This window comes from Phaseolus vulgaris, chromosome 7 (genome assembly GCF_051622355.1).
Source record: "Phaseolus vulgaris cultivar YP4 chromosome 7, ASM5162235v1, whole genome shotgun sequence".
Taxonomy (NCBI): Eukaryota; Viridiplantae; Streptophyta; class Magnoliopsida; order Fabales; family Fabaceae; genus Phaseolus; species Phaseolus vulgaris.
Genome location: NC_143504.1, coordinates 55,212,934 through 55,234,406, shown reverse-complemented (window position 1 = coordinate 55,234,406; position 21,473 = coordinate 55,212,934). Strand labels below are relative to the sequence as shown.

The 21,473-nt window shown below is 34.6% G+C and overlaps 1 protein-coding gene across 4 annotated transcripts in view; it reads left to right on the top strand.

The window, feature by feature from the left end:
- Positions 1-19,111, top strand: part of LOC137830378 (putative triglyceride lipase) — a 31,688-nt gene extending 12,577 nt beyond the window's left edge. For 2 of the 4 annotated variants that reach the window (XM_068637670.2, XM_068637671.2), the window contains 14 exons: positions 1,611-1,680; positions 6,372-6,453; positions 6,710-6,774; positions 7,184-8,230; positions 8,370-8,432; positions 8,513-8,559; positions 9,390-9,435; positions 9,545-9,624; positions 10,627-10,740; positions 11,966-12,047; positions 13,211-13,336; positions 13,698-13,778; positions 17,602-17,727; positions 18,772-19,111. In XM_068637670.2, coding sequence (XP_068493771.2) covers positions 1,611-1,680; positions 6,372-6,453; positions 6,710-6,774; positions 7,184-8,230; positions 8,370-8,432; positions 8,513-8,559; positions 9,390-9,435; positions 9,545-9,624; positions 10,627-10,740; positions 11,966-12,047; positions 13,211-13,336; positions 13,698-13,778; positions 17,602-17,727; positions 18,772-18,834 — 2,092 coding nt within the window. In that variant the 3' untranslated portion in view covers positions 18,835-19,111. Of the gene's footprint in view, positions 1-1,610; positions 1,681-6,371; positions 6,454-6,709; positions 6,775-7,183; positions 8,231-8,369; positions 8,433-8,512; positions 8,560-9,389; positions 9,441-9,544; positions 9,625-10,626; positions 10,741-11,965; positions 12,048-13,210; positions 13,337-13,697; positions 13,779-17,601; positions 17,728-18,771 lie in introns of those variants that run through there. The other 2 variants (XR_016522919.1, XM_090304298.1) reach the window with 2 other exon arrangements.
- Positions 19,112-21,473: the final 2,362 nt, after the last annotated feature.

The following is a 21,473-nucleotide window of genomic DNA, read 5'->3' as shown; positions in this document are numbered from 1 at the left end:
GACAAATTCTTCTCCTTGTCCATTAACAATGTGTGCTTGTCTTTGTCCTTCCCTTTTTGGAGGGCCTCCTTTCTGGCCCCATTCTCTGCTTGGGGGTTTTCCATGTAATTTCCAGCACTTTTCCCTTGTGTGGCGCGGCTTGTTGCAGTAGGTACACCAGACTTCCTCCTGTTTTTTCTCTATATTGGAAAACCCGCTTTTCTTCTGGTTAGTTAGCATGGCTGTTCCTCCTTCAGCTTTCATTGCTGAGCTTTCAGTAGTTGGGGTCTCCAACATCAGTCCTCTCCTGCTTTCTTCACTTCGAATAATAGCTACCACTTCATTAAGCCTTGGGACCTTCTCTTTTCCCAAGATTTGGATTCGAACCTGATCATATTCAGGATTCAGGCCTACCAAGAAATCATAGACTCTATCTTGTTCAATATACTCCTTAAGGATTGCTGAGTCTTCTGAACATTTTGCTTTTATAACTCGGTAGTGATCCAATTCCATCCATAGGGACTTGAGTTGATTGGCATATTCTGTAACAGATTTGTTTCCCTGCTTGGCAGCCACGGTTTTCACTTTTACATCATATATTTGAGCAGCATCCTTGGCCTTAGAATAGGTTTGTTCTACTGCCTCCCAAATTTCCTTTGCTGATTTAAGGAACATGCAGGTATCACTGATTTCTGGGACCATTGAATTCCACAGCCATGCCATGATCATGGAGTCTTCTTCATCCCATGATTTGAACTTGGCATCCTGTTCATCAGGGGCCATATCAGTCAGGTGACTGACCTTTCCTTTTCCTTTCAAGATGGTTCTAATGAGTTGAGACCATTTGAGATAATTTTTTCCATTTAATCTATAAGCAGAATGAACATTCTGCAATTCTCCAGCAGTTTGGGATCTGTCCCCAATAGGATTCACGATCTCAGTGATCTCAGCCATCACAGTGATGAACAGTAACGGCGGTGAACAGTAACCGTGATGAACAGTGCGTGGTGAACAGTAACCGCGGTGAACAGTAGCCGCGGTGAAGGCTACACAGCAATGAAGGCTGCGATTAGGCCAAGGTTGTGCAGCAATGAAGGCTGCAGCAAGGCTCAATGTTGTGCAGCAATGACGGCTGCAACTTAGGGTTTTCAGGCACGGTCAGAGACTCCTAAAGATCAGGAGCTCTGATACCATATCAAGTTTAGAAGGAATAATATTTTCTTCTATATAAATTATGAGGTCATTAGACCTATATATACATGAGAGCTTGCTAGTTATTTTAGGAAATATGGACAACTAATTCTAGAGAAACAAATCCCTATGATTGTGGGATTGTTTCTAAATACATAATCCTAATATTAATAGTAAGATACAGCTGTGATACAAAATAAAAATATAATAAGGATAAAATATAAAACTTCCTAAACAGTTTTGACATGGATTATCACTTTCTTCCAAATTTTTTATATTAGCTAAATGGATATTTCTCTTCCAACTGAACACTCGTCTTCCACTTACTTTGCTAAATTTAATGTCTTAACTTCAGTGGTATGTTTGTTTACTGTTTTCTAAATTACTATTACAGCTCGTCATTACATTGGGTTCATTTATGTAAAATTAATTAATGGCAGGACAAAAGAGCCAACATGGAATGAGGAGTTTACTTTTAATATTAAGCAGCCTCCAAGCCAGTCTTTACAGGTTAACAAGCACGAACACTCTTTCTCACTTTCCTCTATTCGCACATACATATTCAGTGGAAGGTACCATTGCAAGAATTTGATAGAACAAGACAACCTTTTATTAAAATTGTATTAGAGAAATAAATAAGAAAAGTTAAAATGTGTAATAGTTAGTTGATTCAGCTGTCAATTAGTAGAGCACAGACTGTTAGTAGAGGAAATTGGTTAGTTGTTAGATGAAAATTATATAGTTCTGTGTGGGAGGGTTCATGTTCCTTGGAATACCTTAGACTTGTTCAATTGAGAACTGTTTGGGTGAGGAGTTCTTTAAGATCAGTAAAAATATTTTTGTTTCTATGGTTATTGTTCTAAAACCAAATCTGATGGTTTTGGGGAGAAGATGTGTTTGGGGCTATAACAAAGCTCAAAGCCACGTCCACACAATATCATGTGCCATTCCAGAACATGAATCTGAAGAGCACCAAGCTTATTATGCATATCATCCAATTTCATAGGCTTTTGACCTTTGGCAAGAATGAATCTTCCATGGAGATTGAATTTTCATCTTTCAAGTCCTTCCTTGTAAACATCTTCTGGGATAGTGAAGGCTAAAGAATCCCTTTTCATGCACGGGTTAGGTAGTCGGGATAGAGTAGGAGCAACCACTCCACAAGACAAAGCTTGGAGACAAGATTTAAAGGCTTTTGGTGGGATTGAAGGCTGATCCTTAGGATTTATGAGACATTTCCAAGGATAAATGTAAGATTCCTCCATTTCCTTACCTAAACTAGATTGGAATAACTCAAGGACGAATATAGATGTTGAAATCTTGGAGATAAAATGACACCAAATCCCATATTTGTATGTCATATGGTTGAATACATAATGAAGGGATAACATAATTTAATTTTTACTTTCTGTCCTACCTTCCACAAATCCACTCATCCTTATTGTGGTTACCATTGAGGTAATCCTTCATTGCGGTAAGTAATCCAAAATCCTAAACGACAACCTTCATTGTTGTTGATCATCCTTTTGAAGGTAGCCTTAATTGTTGTCTTGATTTATATTGTCATTCAATGCCTTTGTCTTGCTATAGCCATGGCGGATTCATTTGACACAACAATTGAAATAGGGGAAAGAAATCCCAGACTCATGGAAAGCCACCTAGTAGAGGTTCTCCCCAACCTAAAAATTCTCCTCCTACACCCCTTGCCTTAACAATAAGAAAATATTCAATGCAGATGGAACTTCCTTCACTGTAGAGAAGGAGAAGTTAAAATAAATCCATCCATAACCATGAAAAATGTTCTCCATATTCCCGAATTGTTTTATAGACTACCTTATAGTGTTGTAGCCTCAAAAAGTTCTATGGAGGTTTTGTTTTCTTTTTATCCCAATGTGACTACACTAAATAATCTCATTCCAATATATTTAGGTGTGTATTGTTTGTCCATGTCCTTAGTGGTGCTAGTGGAAAACTTGATCCTAAAGCCTTAAAATGTGTCTTTGTAGGATACTCACCCACACAAAAGGGATATAAATGTCATCACCCACCTTTCAAAAAATTCTATGTCAAGAGATGCCACTTTTTTTGAGAAACAAAGTTAAGCCTAGATCATCTTAAATGAGAAGTTAAAACAAAGAAAGATGATTCTCCTCCACTGCCTTTTGATTTTAGACTTGGACTAGAAACACCAGAAACAAGGACTAAAAAAGAAACAAATTCTGAGAAAAGGAACTGAAAAAGAAACATTATGAGAAAGGGGACTGAAAAAGAAAGCACTAAATCCACTCAAGATGGATTTAAGATTTGAAGTGTGTGCCTGCAGTCTAGCACACTTTTTTTTTTCTTGTTGTTGTAAGTAATATAACCCATCATACTCTTTACCAATTCCAATAGTCCTCCTCGTGGCAAGATCCGAAAAACATAATGGGAATGAAAAAAATACCATTGCGAGGGTCTTGTTCACAAAAAAAAAGATCCCCTGGAAAAATAGCGGGGGTTTAGGGTCTAGGGGTCAGTGAGCGGGTCAATGGCAGTGGTCAACGGCGGTGGTCAGCGATCAACGGTGGTAGTGGCGGTCAACGATGTAGAAGCAAAGTCTCCCAAATGGGGAACTCTGATACCATATTAGGAAGTGAATTTTAAGCCTAACTCTATTTCATGAAATTGGCTTATAAGGTGAGGTTTGCTTCCACTTATATATTATGAAATGTCTTAATTTTTAGTCAATGTGAGATCTCCAACACACCCCTCTCATGTCAAGATTGCCAACCTGATAAACCCATCAAACACTCGTTAGGATAAGTTCTACATGACTCTGATACCAAATTGAAAGAAGATTGAATATATTTCTGAATGTGTTTACAAATGTAATTACAATATAAATTTATAGACTATTTACAACCTAATTAAGGAAAGAAATAATAGGTAATTAAAAGAAGCAATAATAGGTAATTAAAACAAGAAATAATAAATAATTATAGTTATACAAATCAAATCACCAAAAGATATCAAATGTCCAAATAAATAAAAAAACAAAATCTGCACTAATTATGGAATAATTATCTCCTAATTATGCAACAAAGATGTTAAAAGATTTGGGAAAAATCTTGTTTACACAAGGAAGACAAAGGCCATTCCAAAATGTCCATGGATTCAATCCAACTGTTTTTCCTAAACCTATAATCTCTAGTGAATCAATCTCTGATTTCTCAACTGCACAGGAACCTAAATCTAGTTTGATACCAACCTATGAGGACCTAGACATTCCAATTGCCATTAGGCAGAGACTACAAAATGTACAACCAAGCCACAATACTTTTTAGCCAATTATCTATTCTTTAAACACTTTGCACTTACTAGTATAGTCTTCCTTACAAGCCTAAACACTACCACAACTCCTACCTCCCTATCTAAGGCATTGATTGACATGGAGATAGGCCATGGACTTGGAAATGGAGGCACTGTAAAAGAATAGTACTTGGGAATTGGTTACTCTATGAAAAGGAAAAAAAATCCGTAGGATGTAAATGGGCATATATTATAAAATACAAGACTAATGGATACATTGAAAGATACAAGGCAAGGTTAGTAGCCAAGGGATTCGCTTAAGCATCTGGAGTGGATTACTTGAAAACATTTGGCCCAGTTGAAAAAATGAATATAGTAGGGGTAATATAATCTCTTGTGGCTGAAACTTGCAACAATTTGATGTAAAAAATGTCTTCCTTCATGGAGAACTTGAAGAGGAGATTTACATGGAATTGTCCCTTGGATATGGTGGGAAAATTGCTGTCAATAGTTTGCAAATTGAAACAGGAAATGCATGGACTAAACCAATCACCACGAGCATGATTTGGAAGGTTTACTAAAGTTATGATAGGTTTGGGCTTCAAAACAAAGCCAAGGAGACCACACATTCTTTGTTAAAGACGCTAAGTCAGGTGGAGTAATAGTGTTACTGATGTATATGGATGATATTATAGTGATAAGTGCCGATGAAGAGGAACAACAACTATTAAGCGAACATCTAGCCAAGGAGTTTGAAATCAAGTCCTTGGGAAAATGAAGTAGCTCATTCTAAACCAACATAAATACATTATTGATTTGCTAAAGGAAACTGGTAAGATATCATGCAAGCCTGCAAGTACACCAATTGATCCATATCTAAAGTTCAAAAATGCAGAAAAAGATACTGCTATGCTAGAGATTGGTTGGCAAACTTATATATTTGTCTCACACTAGACCTGAAGCTACATTTGTAGTGAGTCTAGTAAGTCAGTTCATGCCCCAACCAAAGGAGACTCACTTGCAGGCTGAACTAAGAATTGTTCTATATCTAAAAGGTACTTTAGGTAAGGGAATTTTATTCAAATGAAATGGGAATGTAAATCTCAAAGTATATAAAAATGTTGACTATGCTGGGTCAATTGTGGATAGGAGATCAACCATTGGATATTGTATTTTCCTAAGTGGGAATCTTGTAACTTGGAAGAGTAAAAAACAGAATGTGGTAGCAAGATCTAGTGCTGAAGCAGAGTTCAGGGAAATGGAACAAGGGATCTAGAACTGCTGTGGCTGAAAATCATCTTGGAAGACTTAAGAATAAAGTGGGAGTAACCAATGAGACCTCACTGTGATAATAAATTTGTTGTTAGCATAGTCCATAATTCGGTGCAACATGATAGAACCAAACACATTGAAATTGATTGCATTTTATCAAAGAAAGATTAGACAATGATCAAATTTGCCTTCCATATGTCTCCAATGAAGAGATCCTTGCAGACCTTCTAACAAAGGGGCTGAATAGCAACAACTTTCAAAGGATTGTTTCCAAGTTGAGAATGGAAAATGTTTATTCACCAACTTAGGGGAAGTGTGAGCAATCATATTTTATTATTCCATATTTAGCAGATTATAATTAATAATTAAAGTGTATAATGATTATATCCCTGAATAATAGGGATTTGATTATTTCCCTGAATAATAGGGATTTGATTATATCCCTGAATAATAAGGATTTGATTATATCCCTGAATAATAAGGATTTGATTATATCCCTGAATAATAAGGATTTGATTATATCCACGAATAATAGGGATTTGATTGTTTCAAAAATGAAAAATCATGAAAATATATGTTTGAAAGTAAAATTATCTTGAAAAGTTTATGTCAATATTCTAACATCTGGCACTATATCTTAGGTTGCAGCCTGGGATGCAAATCTTGTAACTCCTCACAAACGAATGGGGAATGCAGGTGTTGATCTAGAGTTGCTCTGTGATGGTGAGGACCAGAAAATCTTTTGACAATTAATTAGTGAAGTGTTGAAAGATTCTTGTATTGCTTAAAATTTTGAAATGGGTTCAATTTCTGCTCCATTTTCTTTTATATACATGTTCATCTGTCAGAAGAAGTGGGAAAATTGCTTATGAATATATTTACTAGAAGTGCAAAAAGTTGAGATTTATAGTGCAAAAAGTTGAGATTTATGGTTAAACTTATGGCTGCAAAAACTTAGCAAAAATGCGTTTTGTTATAGGAGATGTTCATGAAATACTGGTCGAGTTGGAAGGAATGGGAGGTGGTGGAAAGGTTCAGATGGAGGTATGTTTCTTAAGAGTACAGATTTTATGGGGAAAAGTTATTGGGCAATTGGATTTAGTGGACAGCATGATGTCTATGCATTGTATGAATAATTTGGTGAAATAGATACGTCTCTGATATACCTTACAACTTACAACTTCATATGACAATAAATGCATTTTTATATTTTAGCACTTGCATTAATCTGTCTCCTCTTTAGTGATGTTGTATTTTTAAATAAATCTATATAGGTTTTAATGTGAAATTTGACTTGAACTTCATTCAAGACTTTTGATATAAGCTATATGCTTTATGTATGTTTGAGATATTTATCCACATATGTGCTTTATTTGGTATAAATTCTGTTGTGTTGTGTAAATGAGAGGCTACATTGTAATGAATCATGATTGTGATAAGTTTTGGGTTTCAGGTAAAATATAAAAGCTATGATCAAATTGATGAAGAGAAAAGGTGGTGGAAGATACCTTTTGTTTTAGACTTTTTAAAGATAAAGGGTTTTGATTCTGCATTCAGAAAGGTTATTGGTTCTGAAACAGTACAGGCCCGCCAATTTGTGGAATATGCATTTGGGCAGTTAAAGTCTTTTAACAATTCATATCTTCTGAAGGGAGGGAAGTCTGATACTAATAATGGTGAGTATGACAGTGAAGCTGCAGGGGAACTGAATGAATCTGCTTTTACATTCAATATTCCTTCTATCGAAGCTGGCATTTCAGAAGCCTTCAATGAAACTAGCAGGGAACAGAGGAACTCAAAGGAATTTATCAAACATGACAATGATACTGAAAATGGACATGCTTCTGAATTGCCAACAAAAGTTAGTGAGGAAGAATTATCAAATAAAATATTTTGGAGGAATTTTGCTAATGTTGTTAATTTTAGTATCGCTCAAAAGTTAGGTCTCTCTGTTTCAGAGAAATTTAAGTGGGATGGATTGGAGTTTTTAAACAAAATTGGCTCACAATCGCAAAATATTGCAGAAAGCATTTACGTCCAATCTGGTCTTGCAATGCCTGTAGGCACAGATGATACAGATGATAAAACAAGTGGCCAACCTGCCATTGCTGTGTTTCAGCCTTCACTTCCTGAGGTTAAAAAAGCAACACAAAATTTGATGAGGCAGACTGAGTCAATTTTTGGAGGTTTAATGCTTTTGACTGCAACAGTATCCAAAATAAAAGAAGGGGGTTCTTCAGAAGAGAGGAAAATCAAAGAAGATTCTACCAAAGCAGGTGACGAGGACATGGAATATTCCAGTAGTCAGCAGTTTCCCAGCTCACAGAGTGGAATAGTGCTGGATGATAAAATAACTGAAGAGATGAAAGAACTTTTTTCTAGTGCTGAAAGTGCCATGGAGGCTTGGGCGATGCTGGCCACTTCACTGGGCCAACCTAGTTTTATTAAGTCTGAGTTTGAAAAATTATGTTTCTTAGATAATGCATCCACAGACACACAGGTGTTTTGTTTATATCCTCTTCAATAAGTCCATTTCTCTGTTTTTGTGAATTTTCAACTGGCAATGTACATCTGTAATATATTGCTAGTGTCTTATTCTATTCGCTGCTTTCTATTTTCTAAGTCTTTAGAACTTTCAGGTTGCAATCTGGCGTGATTCTGCACGAAGAAGGTTGGTGGTTGCTTTTAGGGGAACAGAACAGGTAGTTCATATTTCTTGTTCTTTTAGGTGGTGTATAGCATCTGGGTTCAGTTAAAGATGCGCATACTTTTTATTTTTCAGTCTCAATGGAAGGACTTAAGAACTGACCTAATGCTTGTGCCAGCCGGGTAACATTCATTTCCAACCTAGTTGTGACTTATTTAGTGGTTTGGTTTAATTTTCAGCCATAAAGGTGTTGCTTTGGGGTCATTGTATCATTGTATGTAACATGTATCTCATCTCATTGTTTTAATGTAGTTTTAATCTTGTGAGTAATTGTGCATGTATGTATTTGATAAATGTAATCATATTTGATATTGCTTAATTTTGTATGTTATTGTTGGAGATCCTACACCAACTAGAGATATAGTTAAACTATAGCAAATCTCACCTTATAAATTAGGTTTGTGAGGTTGAATTAAGCTTAAAGTCTATTTCTTAAGATGGTATCAAAGTTTATTGTAGTATATAAGTGAATGAAAACATCAACTTACAAGTGGTTTTTGTGAAGTTGAGTTTGACTTAAAGTTCACTTTCTAATAGATATATTTGATAACTTTGAAACAAAATATTTGGCAAAAAAAAATTGAAAAGAGAAAAAATTTAAAATAAGTAGAAAAGTTATCGAAAAGCAATGCATATTTTGGGGACAGAAGGCAGCAATATATTTTATTTAGTTTATTGAGAAAGTACACCATGCATATTTGGGGGACAGAAGGCAGTAATATATTTTATTTAGTTTATTGAGAAAGTACACCATCATTGTTTCTGTTGTTATTGACTATTATTACTTCAAATGTATTAAACATGTCAGTTTTTGAGGTTATACCACCTCAGCTGCCCTGAAAATATTCTTTTCTGCTGTGTCAAATCATAATTAATTTAGGGATTGATTAAATGATTTTTGGTTTAACCATATGATTTCCTTTCACAACTAGCTTTCCTATGACTTTCACAGGCTAAATCCTGAAAGGATAGGTGGAGATTTCAAGCAAGAGATTCAAGTATGGTAATTGTTGTAAGGTTATGTTATTCAGACATGATTAGTAGGTTTTTTGAAAGCTTGAAGAACATAGTATTCATTTGTTGTTGATGATGTTATGGTTATTGTAGGTTCACAGCGGTTTTCTAAGTGCGTATGATTCAGTAAGGACCAGGATCATTTCTCTAATTCGGCTTGCAATTGGTTATGTGTAAGTTGTACTTGTGAAGAACTTTTGTTGCACCGAGCACACTGCCTTGTAACTTTATATTTCTTAGAATATTTTGAAAATCCATTTGCTTTCCCATAGTTAATTGTTTTTATGAATTAAGTGACAAATGAATTACTAATTGTCGCGAACTAGCTAGCCCAAAAGCTTATGTTTGGGATGTAGGTACAACTTGAACTAGCAAGAAAATAATTTTATTGATAACTATATGATAGGTTCTACGTTAGATTATAATTCTGTATTAGGAGGCTATGATTTAGTAGTGACAGTTATAGGCGCAATTATGCCACTTATGTGTAGAAAATAAATGCTTTAGAAATCAACTCTATATTAAAAACTCCAGGACGACAGGTATGTGTAGAAAATAACTACTTCAGAAATCAATTCTATATTAAAAACTCCAGGACGGCAGTTATGTGTAAAAAATAACTACTGCTAGTTAGTTTTGTATTAGAAATTGGAGCACAGCATTATGCGTGGAAAATAACCGCTGGTAGTTGTGTATTTGGAGTATATATTTGGCGAGTGTGAAGTTGTTTGTGATTTGTGGACAGAGAATACTCTTTGTAGGAGATGTTTGTCTCTAGGGCAGCAAGTGTATTGATGTATTAAAACTGATAAGGGAGACTTTTGTCTCTGGAACAACTAGTGTATCTATTATGTGTGATTCCAGTGTTCAATGTTATATTTTGTTACTTTTTTATTAATAGGGTTTCTATCAATTATACACACGGTTTATTGACAGACCTGTAGGAGGGTATTAAGGTTCGATTTGTTGCATATGATCTTTGAAGGAAAAAACTCCTTATAAGGGGTAAAGCCTTGTTTGTTGAGTGCTTGTACAGAAAATCCAGTCATTAAACCGGATTGTTTTGTTAATACAGCTACTGTTTTATGTCTCTAATTCTCGAGTCCAACACTATGTCAATAGTACATCTCAAAATTTGATTTGCTTTGACAAACAAAAGTTATTTTTTGTGCCAGAGATGATCATTCTAAGTCCCTTCACAAATGGCATGTTTATGTGACTGGTCATAGTTTGGGTGGTGCATTGGCAACCTTGCTCGCACTTGAACTTTCATCTAATCAATTAGCAAAGTAAGTTTATTATTTCTCATACACTTTATTTCTGTAATTTTTAACTTTTTAATTTACACTTCATTTAATCTTGCAGATGAGCATGCATTTACTAGCAAAATATTTTATTTACAATTGACAAAGATTGGACAGGTTGAGAGAAGATTTTATTGAATTGAATTTTTGAAACAGTACATCAGCGTATATATAGAGAACTCTACCCCTAAAGTAAAGATTACAAAGAGATCTCTGGAATCTTCTAACAACACACGTGTAATTAATTACAATATTTTATTGTAGCTTATCAACTATATTTTCTCCTTAATAAACACTTCCCCTCAAGCTCGTGAATGGATCTATCATTCCAAACTTGCTCGTGAGATCATGAAATCATTTAGTATGAAGACCTTTTGTAAACAGATCTTCTAATTGAAGCTCAAATGGGACATAAGAAATGGTGATAAGACCACTATATAGTTTTTCTTTAATAAAGTATCAATCTATCTCTATGTGCTATGTGCTTGGTCTTATCATGTTTAACTTGATTGTGATGAATGCTAATAGCTGATTTGTTATCACAATAAAGAGTCATAGATTCTTCACATGTCACTTTAAGATTGTTCAAAATAATTTTCAGCCATAAAAATTCACACACCCCATGTGCCATAGTTCGGAATTCAGCCTTTGCACTAGACCTTGCAATTACATTTTGTTTTTTACTTCTCCAAGTCAGCAAATTTCCTTTCCATCCAAAAACATGCTATATCGTGAAGTGGATCTCCTATCTATAACATACCCTGCATAATTTGCATTAGTATACACCTCTATTTTTAATTTTTCATTCTTGAACAATAATACCCTACACAAGTATAGGGAATCTTATGATTATTGTAGAAATAAATGTCGGCTTCCACATTCTGGTTTTCCTAGTGGCTTTTGGTTAAATCTTCCACTTTTGTATATTTTCTTTTATATACAATATATGGGATGCTGCAAATGATTGATGGAGGCTATAGTCCTAACCTAGTTAGGATTATAACGTATATAGTGAATTGATATAAGTTGTATATACACTATCATTGAAAGTATAGGACCTACCAATTAATAACCCTAAAATTTATATTCATGATAGTTATTGTATGCCATAATATTTTTTTTATATTCATGATAGTTATTGCATGCCATAATATTTTTTTTATATTCATGATAGTTATCGCATGCCATAATATTTTTTTTTGTCTACCAGGCAAGGAACAATTTCTATTACTATGTACAACTTTGGTTCTCCTAGAGTTGGTAACAAAAGATTTGCAGAAGTTTACAATAAGGTTAGAAAATAGTATAACTATTTTGTTAATGTTGTTTCCATTGCCATGTTGCTACTATATTGAATTGATTGTCCATTACGAACTTCAATTATTTTAAATTCTAAATCTTCCTATATATTATAATCTTTGACATAGAGATATTTTGCCTTCTTTATTAATTTATCATGTTTGATAAAGTAGACATATTTGTTTTTGTTTACATTTTGTAGAAATGTTGATTGTGTGATGTACCGACTCTAAATCATGATTGTGAAAAGCATAAAAGACACTTGAGAGTGTCTACTAGTGTTAATATTAGTTAGACTGTCTACCACCTGTGTTAGTGTTTTGACTTTGTAGTTTTCTAGTTATTCCGTTTTCTATGCAGGGAATGTTGATACTGATAAGTTGATTTTTAGGTATGTTTTCACACTATTTTGAATTGCAAAAGCCAGTTTACAATCTATGGTGGCTTTATATACCCAGGTTGAGTATATCGCTCACATAAAGGGTGAAGGAGTCTCTATGGTTGAAGGGGGTAATAAGAGAATTGGGTGTTATAGGTCTGTGTGATTATTCATTGTAAAAGTCAAAGTGTTTTACATCTAACTGATCATCATATTTACCATGAACAAACTAGACACAATTATGCTAGATTGCATTTCATTAGAGACATTGTTGAGTCTGGGGAGGTTAGGATTGTGAAGGTAGCCTCATAGGAGAATTCTACATATGTATTTACAAAGTCCTTACCAAAATTGATATTCAAAGGTTGCTTGGAATAGATTAATTATTTTGTTCGAGGATAAAGAAAGGTGATGTGGGAGCTCTTCCATAATTTGGAGTCAAGGTGGAGAATTTTAATGTATTGATTCTAAATTATGATTTTCTAATGAAGAGAACCAACAAATATCTAAGCGTCTAGTAATGCTAAGATTAGTTAGACTGTCTATCGTCTACCACTTGTATTAGATGGTATTTTGTTTTAACTTTCTTTGTGGTTTTCTGTTATTTCATAGTTCTATATAAAGAAGTTTGGGTATGCTATGCATGTTGCATTGAGAATGTACTCTATGTATAGAACTTTCTATTAAAATACTATTGCTTTCTTTAATTCTTGTTCTTGTGTTTTTCTTGTTATCATTTGATGAACGCAACAAATTGTTTTGCTCCTGTATATGCAGAGAGTTAAAGATAGCTGGCGAGTTGTGAATCACAGAGATATTATACCTACAGTTCCTCGGTTAATGGGTTATTGTCATGTGGAGCGACCTGTATTTCTTGCTGCTGGGGTTTTAAGAAATACCCTAGTGAGTGGTTATTATAATTCTTTGCACTCACGTGAATCTCTATTAAAAATCAAAATATAAGAATATACTCTTCTCTTTATTATTTACTGTCTTGTCAGGCACTCATCCTTTTTGTTGACAATTTTAATGCCTCATTGATTTGGCTATTATTAATGACAATATTTTGTGAAAATTACTGAAATGGTATGGTTACATTTGTTAGTCTCGATAGTTCTACAATGTAATTTATCAAGAACATGGCATTACATATGAAGTGAAAGTCAGTTGTTTGAGACTAACAGGAATAATTTCTTGAAGTTTAAATCAATTGAACATTTCCAAACGCCTACTCTTGCTAATATATCAAATGCTTGCCATCCAGGAAAACAAAGATATTTTGGGAGATGGTTATGAAGGTGATGTTCTTGGGGAATCAACACCAGATGTTATAGTCAGTGAATTTGTATGTTTCTTCTTTTCCAACTTTCAAATAATTGTTTATTCTGTTATATTCTCATATTCACTTATAATATTGTCATTAATTTTGATTTCGTATATTAAGGGAGTGGAAAGAAATAGATGAAATATATTTCTGAGATATCTTACAAATGTGATTACAGTCTCTATTTATAGACTGTTTTACAACCTAATTAAGGAAAGAAATAATAGGTAATGAAAGCAAGAAATAATGGGTGTTTAAAGCTGTACAAATCAAATCACTAACAAATCTGTCCTAATAAATATAAAATGGAATATGCACTTAATTATAACATAATTCTCCTGATTATGCAACACTCCCCCTCAAGTTGGTGAATGTATATCTATCATTCCCAACTTGCAAGTAAGATCTTCGAATTGTTTTGTGGGAAGTCCCTTAGTAAACATATCTGCCAATTGGAGTCTCGAAGGGATGTACTCAGTGGCTATAAAAATATTTGTCTTCATTATTCTTCTCTGGTAATGATGTTGGTGCAGGGTCTTTGTCATCCTCCCTAAGAACGAAATCCTGCAACAAAGGAAAAGGTGGCAACTCAAGGTCCTCAGCTTCTTGAATACTCTCCCCCTGAAGCTGAGAACTAGGAAAGAAAGACTCTGTTTCATGGAAGGTGACATATTTGGAAATATAAACTTTACGACTTTGAGGATGATAACATTTGTACCCTTTTTTGTTGGGGGCATAACCGATGAAGACACATTTGATGGCGCGAGGATCTAACTTACCCCGATAAGGACTATGAACATGGACAAAAGCAGGACAACCAAAGACACGATTCTGAAGACTATTCAACATAGGAATAGAAGGATAGAATGTGGTCATAACCTGAATAGGAGTAACACCCTCTAAAACCCGAGAGGGTAATCTATTAATCAAATAAGTGGCAGTCAGGACTACTTCCCCCCAGTAAGATCTAGGAACAGATGTTTGGAAAAGTAAAGCTCGAGTAACCTCAAGGAGATGACGATTTTTCCTTTCAGCAACCCCATTTTGTTGAGGAGTGTCCACACAGGTTAATTCATGAACAACTCCATTTTCCTCAAGGAACTTGGAAAAGTTTTGGTTCACATATTCTCTTCCATTATCAGAACGCAATCTCTTAATTGGACTTTCAAATTGTGTTTGAATCATTCTGTAAAACTTTACAAACAAGTGAAAAACTTCAGACTTATCTTTCATGAGGAATATCCAAGTAACCCGAGTACAATCATCAATAAATGAAACAAACCATTTTGCACCCGAGATATTAGGAATAGGTGAAGGTCCCCATACATCTGAATGAATAAGATCAAAAGGTTTAGAACTTTTATTACCATTGGGAGGAAAAGTTGTCCGATGGTGTTTAGCAAACTGACAAACATCACAATGAAATGACTCAGCAGACACTTTTGTAAATAAAACAGAAAATAAGGACTTTAGGGTACTAAATGGAGGATGACCAAGACGTCTGTGTTGAAGCCATATCTGAGAGGATGACCAAGATTCACGACCTTGCTGAAAATTAGAAGTGTGTGCCTGTAGTCTAGCACCCTTTTTACTTTCTTCATGTTGTAAATAATATAACCCGCCCTGCTCTTTAGCAATTCCAATAGTCTTCCCCGTGGCAAGATCCTGAAAAACACAATGGGAAGGGAAAAATACCACTGCACAATTTAAATCTTGGGTAATCTTTTGAATAGACAAGAGGTTATTGGATAGTTTGGGAACATGAAGCACATTTTTTAAAGAAAATGAAGGTTGAAGGTGAATGTTACCACAACCATTAATGGGGGTAGTGGAACCATTAGCAACAGTAATATATGGCTTACCGGATAAAGTAGTGTAGGATGAAAAAAAAGAGGAATGAGGTGTCATATGATCAGTAGCACCAGAGTCTATAATCCAGATATTTTCAGTACTAGAAGCATTAAAGGATAAAAAACTAGAACTCTTACCACTCATAGTAAAGGAACAATAGCTAGATGGCTTACTAAGGGAGTCCATGAGAGTTCAAAACCAACTTTTTTCAGATTGGCAAAATTTGATCCTGTTCACGCACAAAAAAAAAATCCGCCGGAAAAATTTTCCGGTGGCGGTTTCCGGCGAGCAGTGGAAGTTCCGGCGAGCGACGGCAGTGGTGGTCGGCGGTGGTCAATGGCGGTGGCAGTAACGGTCAATGGTGCAAGGTGGTGGTGGTGGTCAATGAAGAAAGGATAAGGAAAATAAAAAGTTGCAGCAATGAAGGCTGTCCAACAAAAAAAAAAAAAAATTGCAGCAATGAAGGCTAAAAAAAATTGCGGAAGCAGAGTCTCCTAGATCAGGAGCTCTGATACCATATTACGAAGTGGACTTTAAGCCTAACTCAACCCCATAAAACCGGCTCATAAGGTTGAGGTTTGCACCCACTTATATACAATGAAAGGCTCTAATCTCTAGTCGATGTGGGATCTATATCTATTTCTTTCCACTTGGTATCAGAGCCATTTCGAGTCTATCCTAGCGAGTGTTTGTGTTGGGCCTATCGTGCCACCCGCTATCGGGCCGCTATCGGACCACCCATAATATATAGTCCCACGCACGAGTTGGCAGTCTCGGCGTGAGGAGGGTGTGTTGGAGATCCCACATCGACTAGAGATTAGAGCCTTTCATTGTATATAAGTGGGTGCAAACCTCAACCCTATGAGCCGGTTTTATGAGGTTGAGTTAGGCTTAAAGTCCACACTATTTACACCCATATTTCAGCACCCTCTCTCAAGATGAGGAATGAATGTCCTCCATTCCCAGCTTGGTTATGAGATTATGGAAGACTGGGGTATTGATTCCTAGACGATGCAAGTCCCTACGTTTTCATACCTTAGCATTTCCCTAGATACTCCATTCTTCACAAGTTTTTTTTTAAACAGTTTTTTTTAAAACACATGCTAGATGTCACTATGAAACTTTAGAATTTTAACTAGGTTGACACTCCAAAGTTCGACAATTACGTCAATACATGAGAATCCATAATGTTTACAAAGAAAAAGGAATACAAAAAACACGGGGGGAATCACACTAAAACCCATACCACATGAAAATACACCGAGAAACAAAACCAAGCTACCACAACAAGAACTAACTCATAAAAACAAGGTAACACATAACACCCAACACTTAGCCAAACCTAAACTCAAGAAGACCATATATATTTCTAAAAAATAAAGCTCAGAGATGGAGAAACTATTAGTAATAAGTTTCCATCTTTTCTTCTTGATCTCTGGTTGGATGTAACCTTGGTCTATGTTTGTCTTCAGTTATTTTCAATGAAGATAAAGATGTTACATATGTTTCTGATTTTTCTTTTTGGGTGTTTCATTGGAGACTAAAGAATCTTCATAACATGAATTTAATTATGAAAAGCAAGAAATACATGTCAGATACTCCTTAAAAATTCAAGTCAGTTTCTATGATGGCTTATTCATTGACAGCCAGGGATGAAAGGAAGGGGTTTCCAAGCTTTGAAGCACACCTTTACGATTTTGTCATGTTTCCAGTTTTTGCATGAAATTATTGTAGTTTGTAATTTGGCCTAAAAATGTGTAGTTTTGGCACCTAGGAACTATACACATTAATTCAGCCCCTGTAATTGCATATGGGGAGTGTGTTTGTCCTAAGGGTCTAACGTCATATGTATTCACTGTATTACAGAGCATTGTATTCTTCTTAATCTATCAAACTGGGCTATTTTTATTAGTAACGTTGACATATTCTTCCTTTTAAGAATCTAGAGGTGGTCTTTCTTACATGTTCACCATTCCCAACCTTGATGTATCAGTTGAAGGGTGAGAAGGAGCTTATTGAGAAGTTGTTGCAAACTGAAATAAATATATTCCGCTCAATCAGAGATGGAAGTGCTCTGATGCAGCATATGGAGGATTTCTATTACATCACGTTACTAGAGGTACAGACCAATCTCATAAAACTATTCAACGTATTACTTGCCTAATTCTTCCATTCTGCTATTGTCATTCTTGTCTAGTTTTACTGTAATAAAGTAGCTCGTATGTTTTTTTTTGGAAGTAGTCTATTATAATAGTTGTAGAAATATAAGATAAGCACAACAAAAGAGCGTATTATATATGAAATGTAGAATACATTACATAGAGTTGGGCCTAGGCTCATATAGTGAAAATACATACAGCAATAGTAAATATTAAAAGAGTGAAATATACAAATTGAAAATTGTCTTTTACTGCATTATTTCTTTGACGAAAAAAATAAATTTCTTTAAGAACTAAGAAATACATGTTTTGATAATTTAGGTAATACATCTTTAATTTTTATGGTCTTTTAACAATTTTATCATTCAGTTTAGGTGTACAATAAACACCTTGCCATAATTATATCACTAATGAATGTGCTTATCCTGTAAGTATTATGTTTTAATTCATACAGTATAGCACATTATTTCATGATAGTACCTCGAGATATGAAAATGCATAAAAATTAAAGATATATTACCTAAATTATAGGTAGGAGATTGGGTAGGTCTCCTCAGTTCCGTTTTCTTCTTCATCCCTCTTTTGTGAGAATGAATAATCATAGAAAAATTGATATGGATGTTATGTTAGTCCTTCAAAATAGAAGTGTCATCAATTTGGACCTCCAGAAAATTGGCTTCAATTTGGTCTTTCAAATTATGGAAGTGAGATCAAAATTGTCCTTTTATTTTGGACCATGAGGACGCTAATGGAAAATTTGGTTTAGAGGCTAAGTTGATGCAATTTTCTTGCGAGAACCAAATTGACGTCCTTTTCTATGATTAAAGATCAAATTGATGTTCTACTTTGATTAGAGGACCAAATTAACATCAGTTGTATCTTAAGGGGACTAAAATAGGTACTGACTGATTTTTTATTGATTTCATTATGCAGTTTCCTTTTCTTATTCTTTTATTCTTTTTATCTGTTATTAATGTTTTGTACTGCATTATTATTTAATTCAGAATGTAAGATCAAATTACCAAGCAGTCTCAAGGTCAGAACAAGATCAAAACTATAGCTTATAATGATCCGACAAGGGTTTGCTAAGACTGGCCAGCTTCAGTCTCCCGTACCAACTAGAAGTATACTTAATACAGTTGTATATAGATATTGAGAAGAGCATATATATGTATTTGAGATCGCTTGCAACCAATTCTTTTCTGGTACAGTAGACTGTATTCTGTTAATTAACTACATACATGAACTTTGCTATATTTCAACTTGAAGGAGAAGCTGCAGCTGTAATTGCGTCACATAATTAAACGTAAGCATCACCTCAGTATATCCTGAATTTCCTTTCTGGAACTCTTCTGCTAAAAATAATTATATGGCAGTGTTACAATCTCACCACTTTTTCTTACAACTATTTTATAACAGACATTATTTAATGCTAATGGAATTTAAATGAAAGGCTAGGATCCTCTGCAGTACTCCCTTTGTTATGTTTTTTAGGAAACGGATTTCATTTTTTCATTATAAAGTTTTAAAACGTTTAAAGTCATTTTCCAGAACTTGTAAGAGTAAAACTTGTTATTTGTTCTTTACAACATTAATGTGTCCTGCTTATTTTGCAAATGGAACCGATAAGGAATGGTGAGTTGCTAGAGACTGCGAAGAGCAAAACTTCTTAACTTCTGTGTTTAAGTATTATATTTATTTGCATTGTGAAATTGATGTTATAGCATGCATGTCAAATATTCAAAGACATGTCTAATCTTTGTTCTGATCTCAATAATCTATAGCCTCGTGTAGAATGTAATTTATGTTGTAAATAGGCTTATATAACATTATATGTTGTTCAAAGATTCAGTTACTGGGGTTGAGCGACTCAAAAAAAATAAATTAGGTAGATTTGCATTGCTTGTTTTTATTTGGATGAAGAGCCACATTACCATTTATTGAAGATGTAAAAGATAGAGGGTAACTAATGATTTTGTTTTATGCATACTTGTTAACAAAACTAGAGGTGAACCAAAAAGAGGAACTGAATCGAGCCTTTGAATTGAACTAATAGACAACAAAAAGGTTAAATCTTTTAGTAAACAATATACTAAATTGGAGAAATCCAACCCAGCTTATCTAAAATCAGTGAAGAACTAATTTTTAAGGGATTCTTTCAAAAATAAAGAAGGAAACAGAGACATTAAAACATCAAAAGACAGGATTCGGAATTAGTGCAACATTGGAGAAAGGAGGTACTCATTTATCTACTGTACTATCCTTGGTTCTCAACTCAAGTCTTCAAGGCAATACAATGCTTTCTATACCTTGACAATTTCAATCGTTATCTTCGTAGTAAAATCCTCAAAAGTACAATGAAATAATTTAGGTCATGAATAAGGTTTTGAACATAAATAAGGTTATTACAAAGTTTTGAAATATGAAGGATATCTTTAGGGTTGAGGAATGGAAAAAGAGGAAATAGTCATGTCCAATTATTCGGATAGGAGTCTCATGGATAATCATGATTAGAGAGCAAGTATCAAAAGAGGGCTTATAGATAGAATTCATGAGAACTTTTAGACGTTCAACTTTAACAGAAGTGCAGGAATTCCACCAACAATCCTCTTTACCGTTAGAGTTGAGTTCCATATTCCTAGGATTTGAGGTCTTAGGTTTGGAAGCATTTCTGGAGAATATGGCAGCTCATTCAATGGATGACATTCATTATGACCATTAGATGAGTCTCCTCACCTCAAACAATGTGTTAGAAAAAGAGAGAAGTCTTTCACTGCCAATAATTTGTCCCATAAGATTAATAGAACTTATAGTTTTTAAAAGCAAATCCTTTTTTAATTTTACTAATGATCATGGATTCAAGCATACACGCTCAAGAAGGAATAGTCATAGGAGGCATGATAAAAGCCAGAGAAAGGAGCAAAGAGTCCATCAAATCCAAGAAGCTTCTAATAGAATTCTCACTAAGGGCAGGTTAGAAAGCTTGAGGAGGATTTTTACGAAGTTATGGAGATAAGTACTCTTAAAAATGTATAAATAGTGTAGAAGAAAATCAATTCCAAAGCATACACACTCTACAGCTTAACCCTAGGTGCTTATGCATAAAACAAAGACCCATACTCCTTAATCATGTAAAAAGACACCTTTGAGGGATACAATTCATTTTGGGCTTTTGAAAAAGTCAAGTTCTTACTATTACTTACCACCATCGACAAATATCTAAATTCACACTCAAAATATTCATCCTTAACATAAGGGGGATTGTGTTGAAAATCTCAAAAGACTAGGAATAAGGTCAGATTATAATATATAAATAGGGTGAAATTCTCATCGGTTTTGTGATGTGATGTTAAGTTAGACATAAATTAACTTATTAAGTTGAATAAGTTAGACATAAATTCTTTGGGGCTATTATCCTACCATGATTAAGTTCCTATTAGACCACCCATAAATATATAATTTCACACTTAAGATATTTTTCCTCAACGTGAGGGGATGTGTTGGGATCCCACATTGACTAGGAATAAAGTTAGATTATAATATATAAGTGAACATTCAACCTAACTTCTATCAACTAAATTAACTCTAAAATAACTCCAAGTTCAAACCTAACTTCTATCGACTAAATTAGAGAATATTCAACCTAACTTGTCCAAAACCAGTGAGAATGCTCATTGTTACAGTTTGGATCAGCACAATTTTGAAC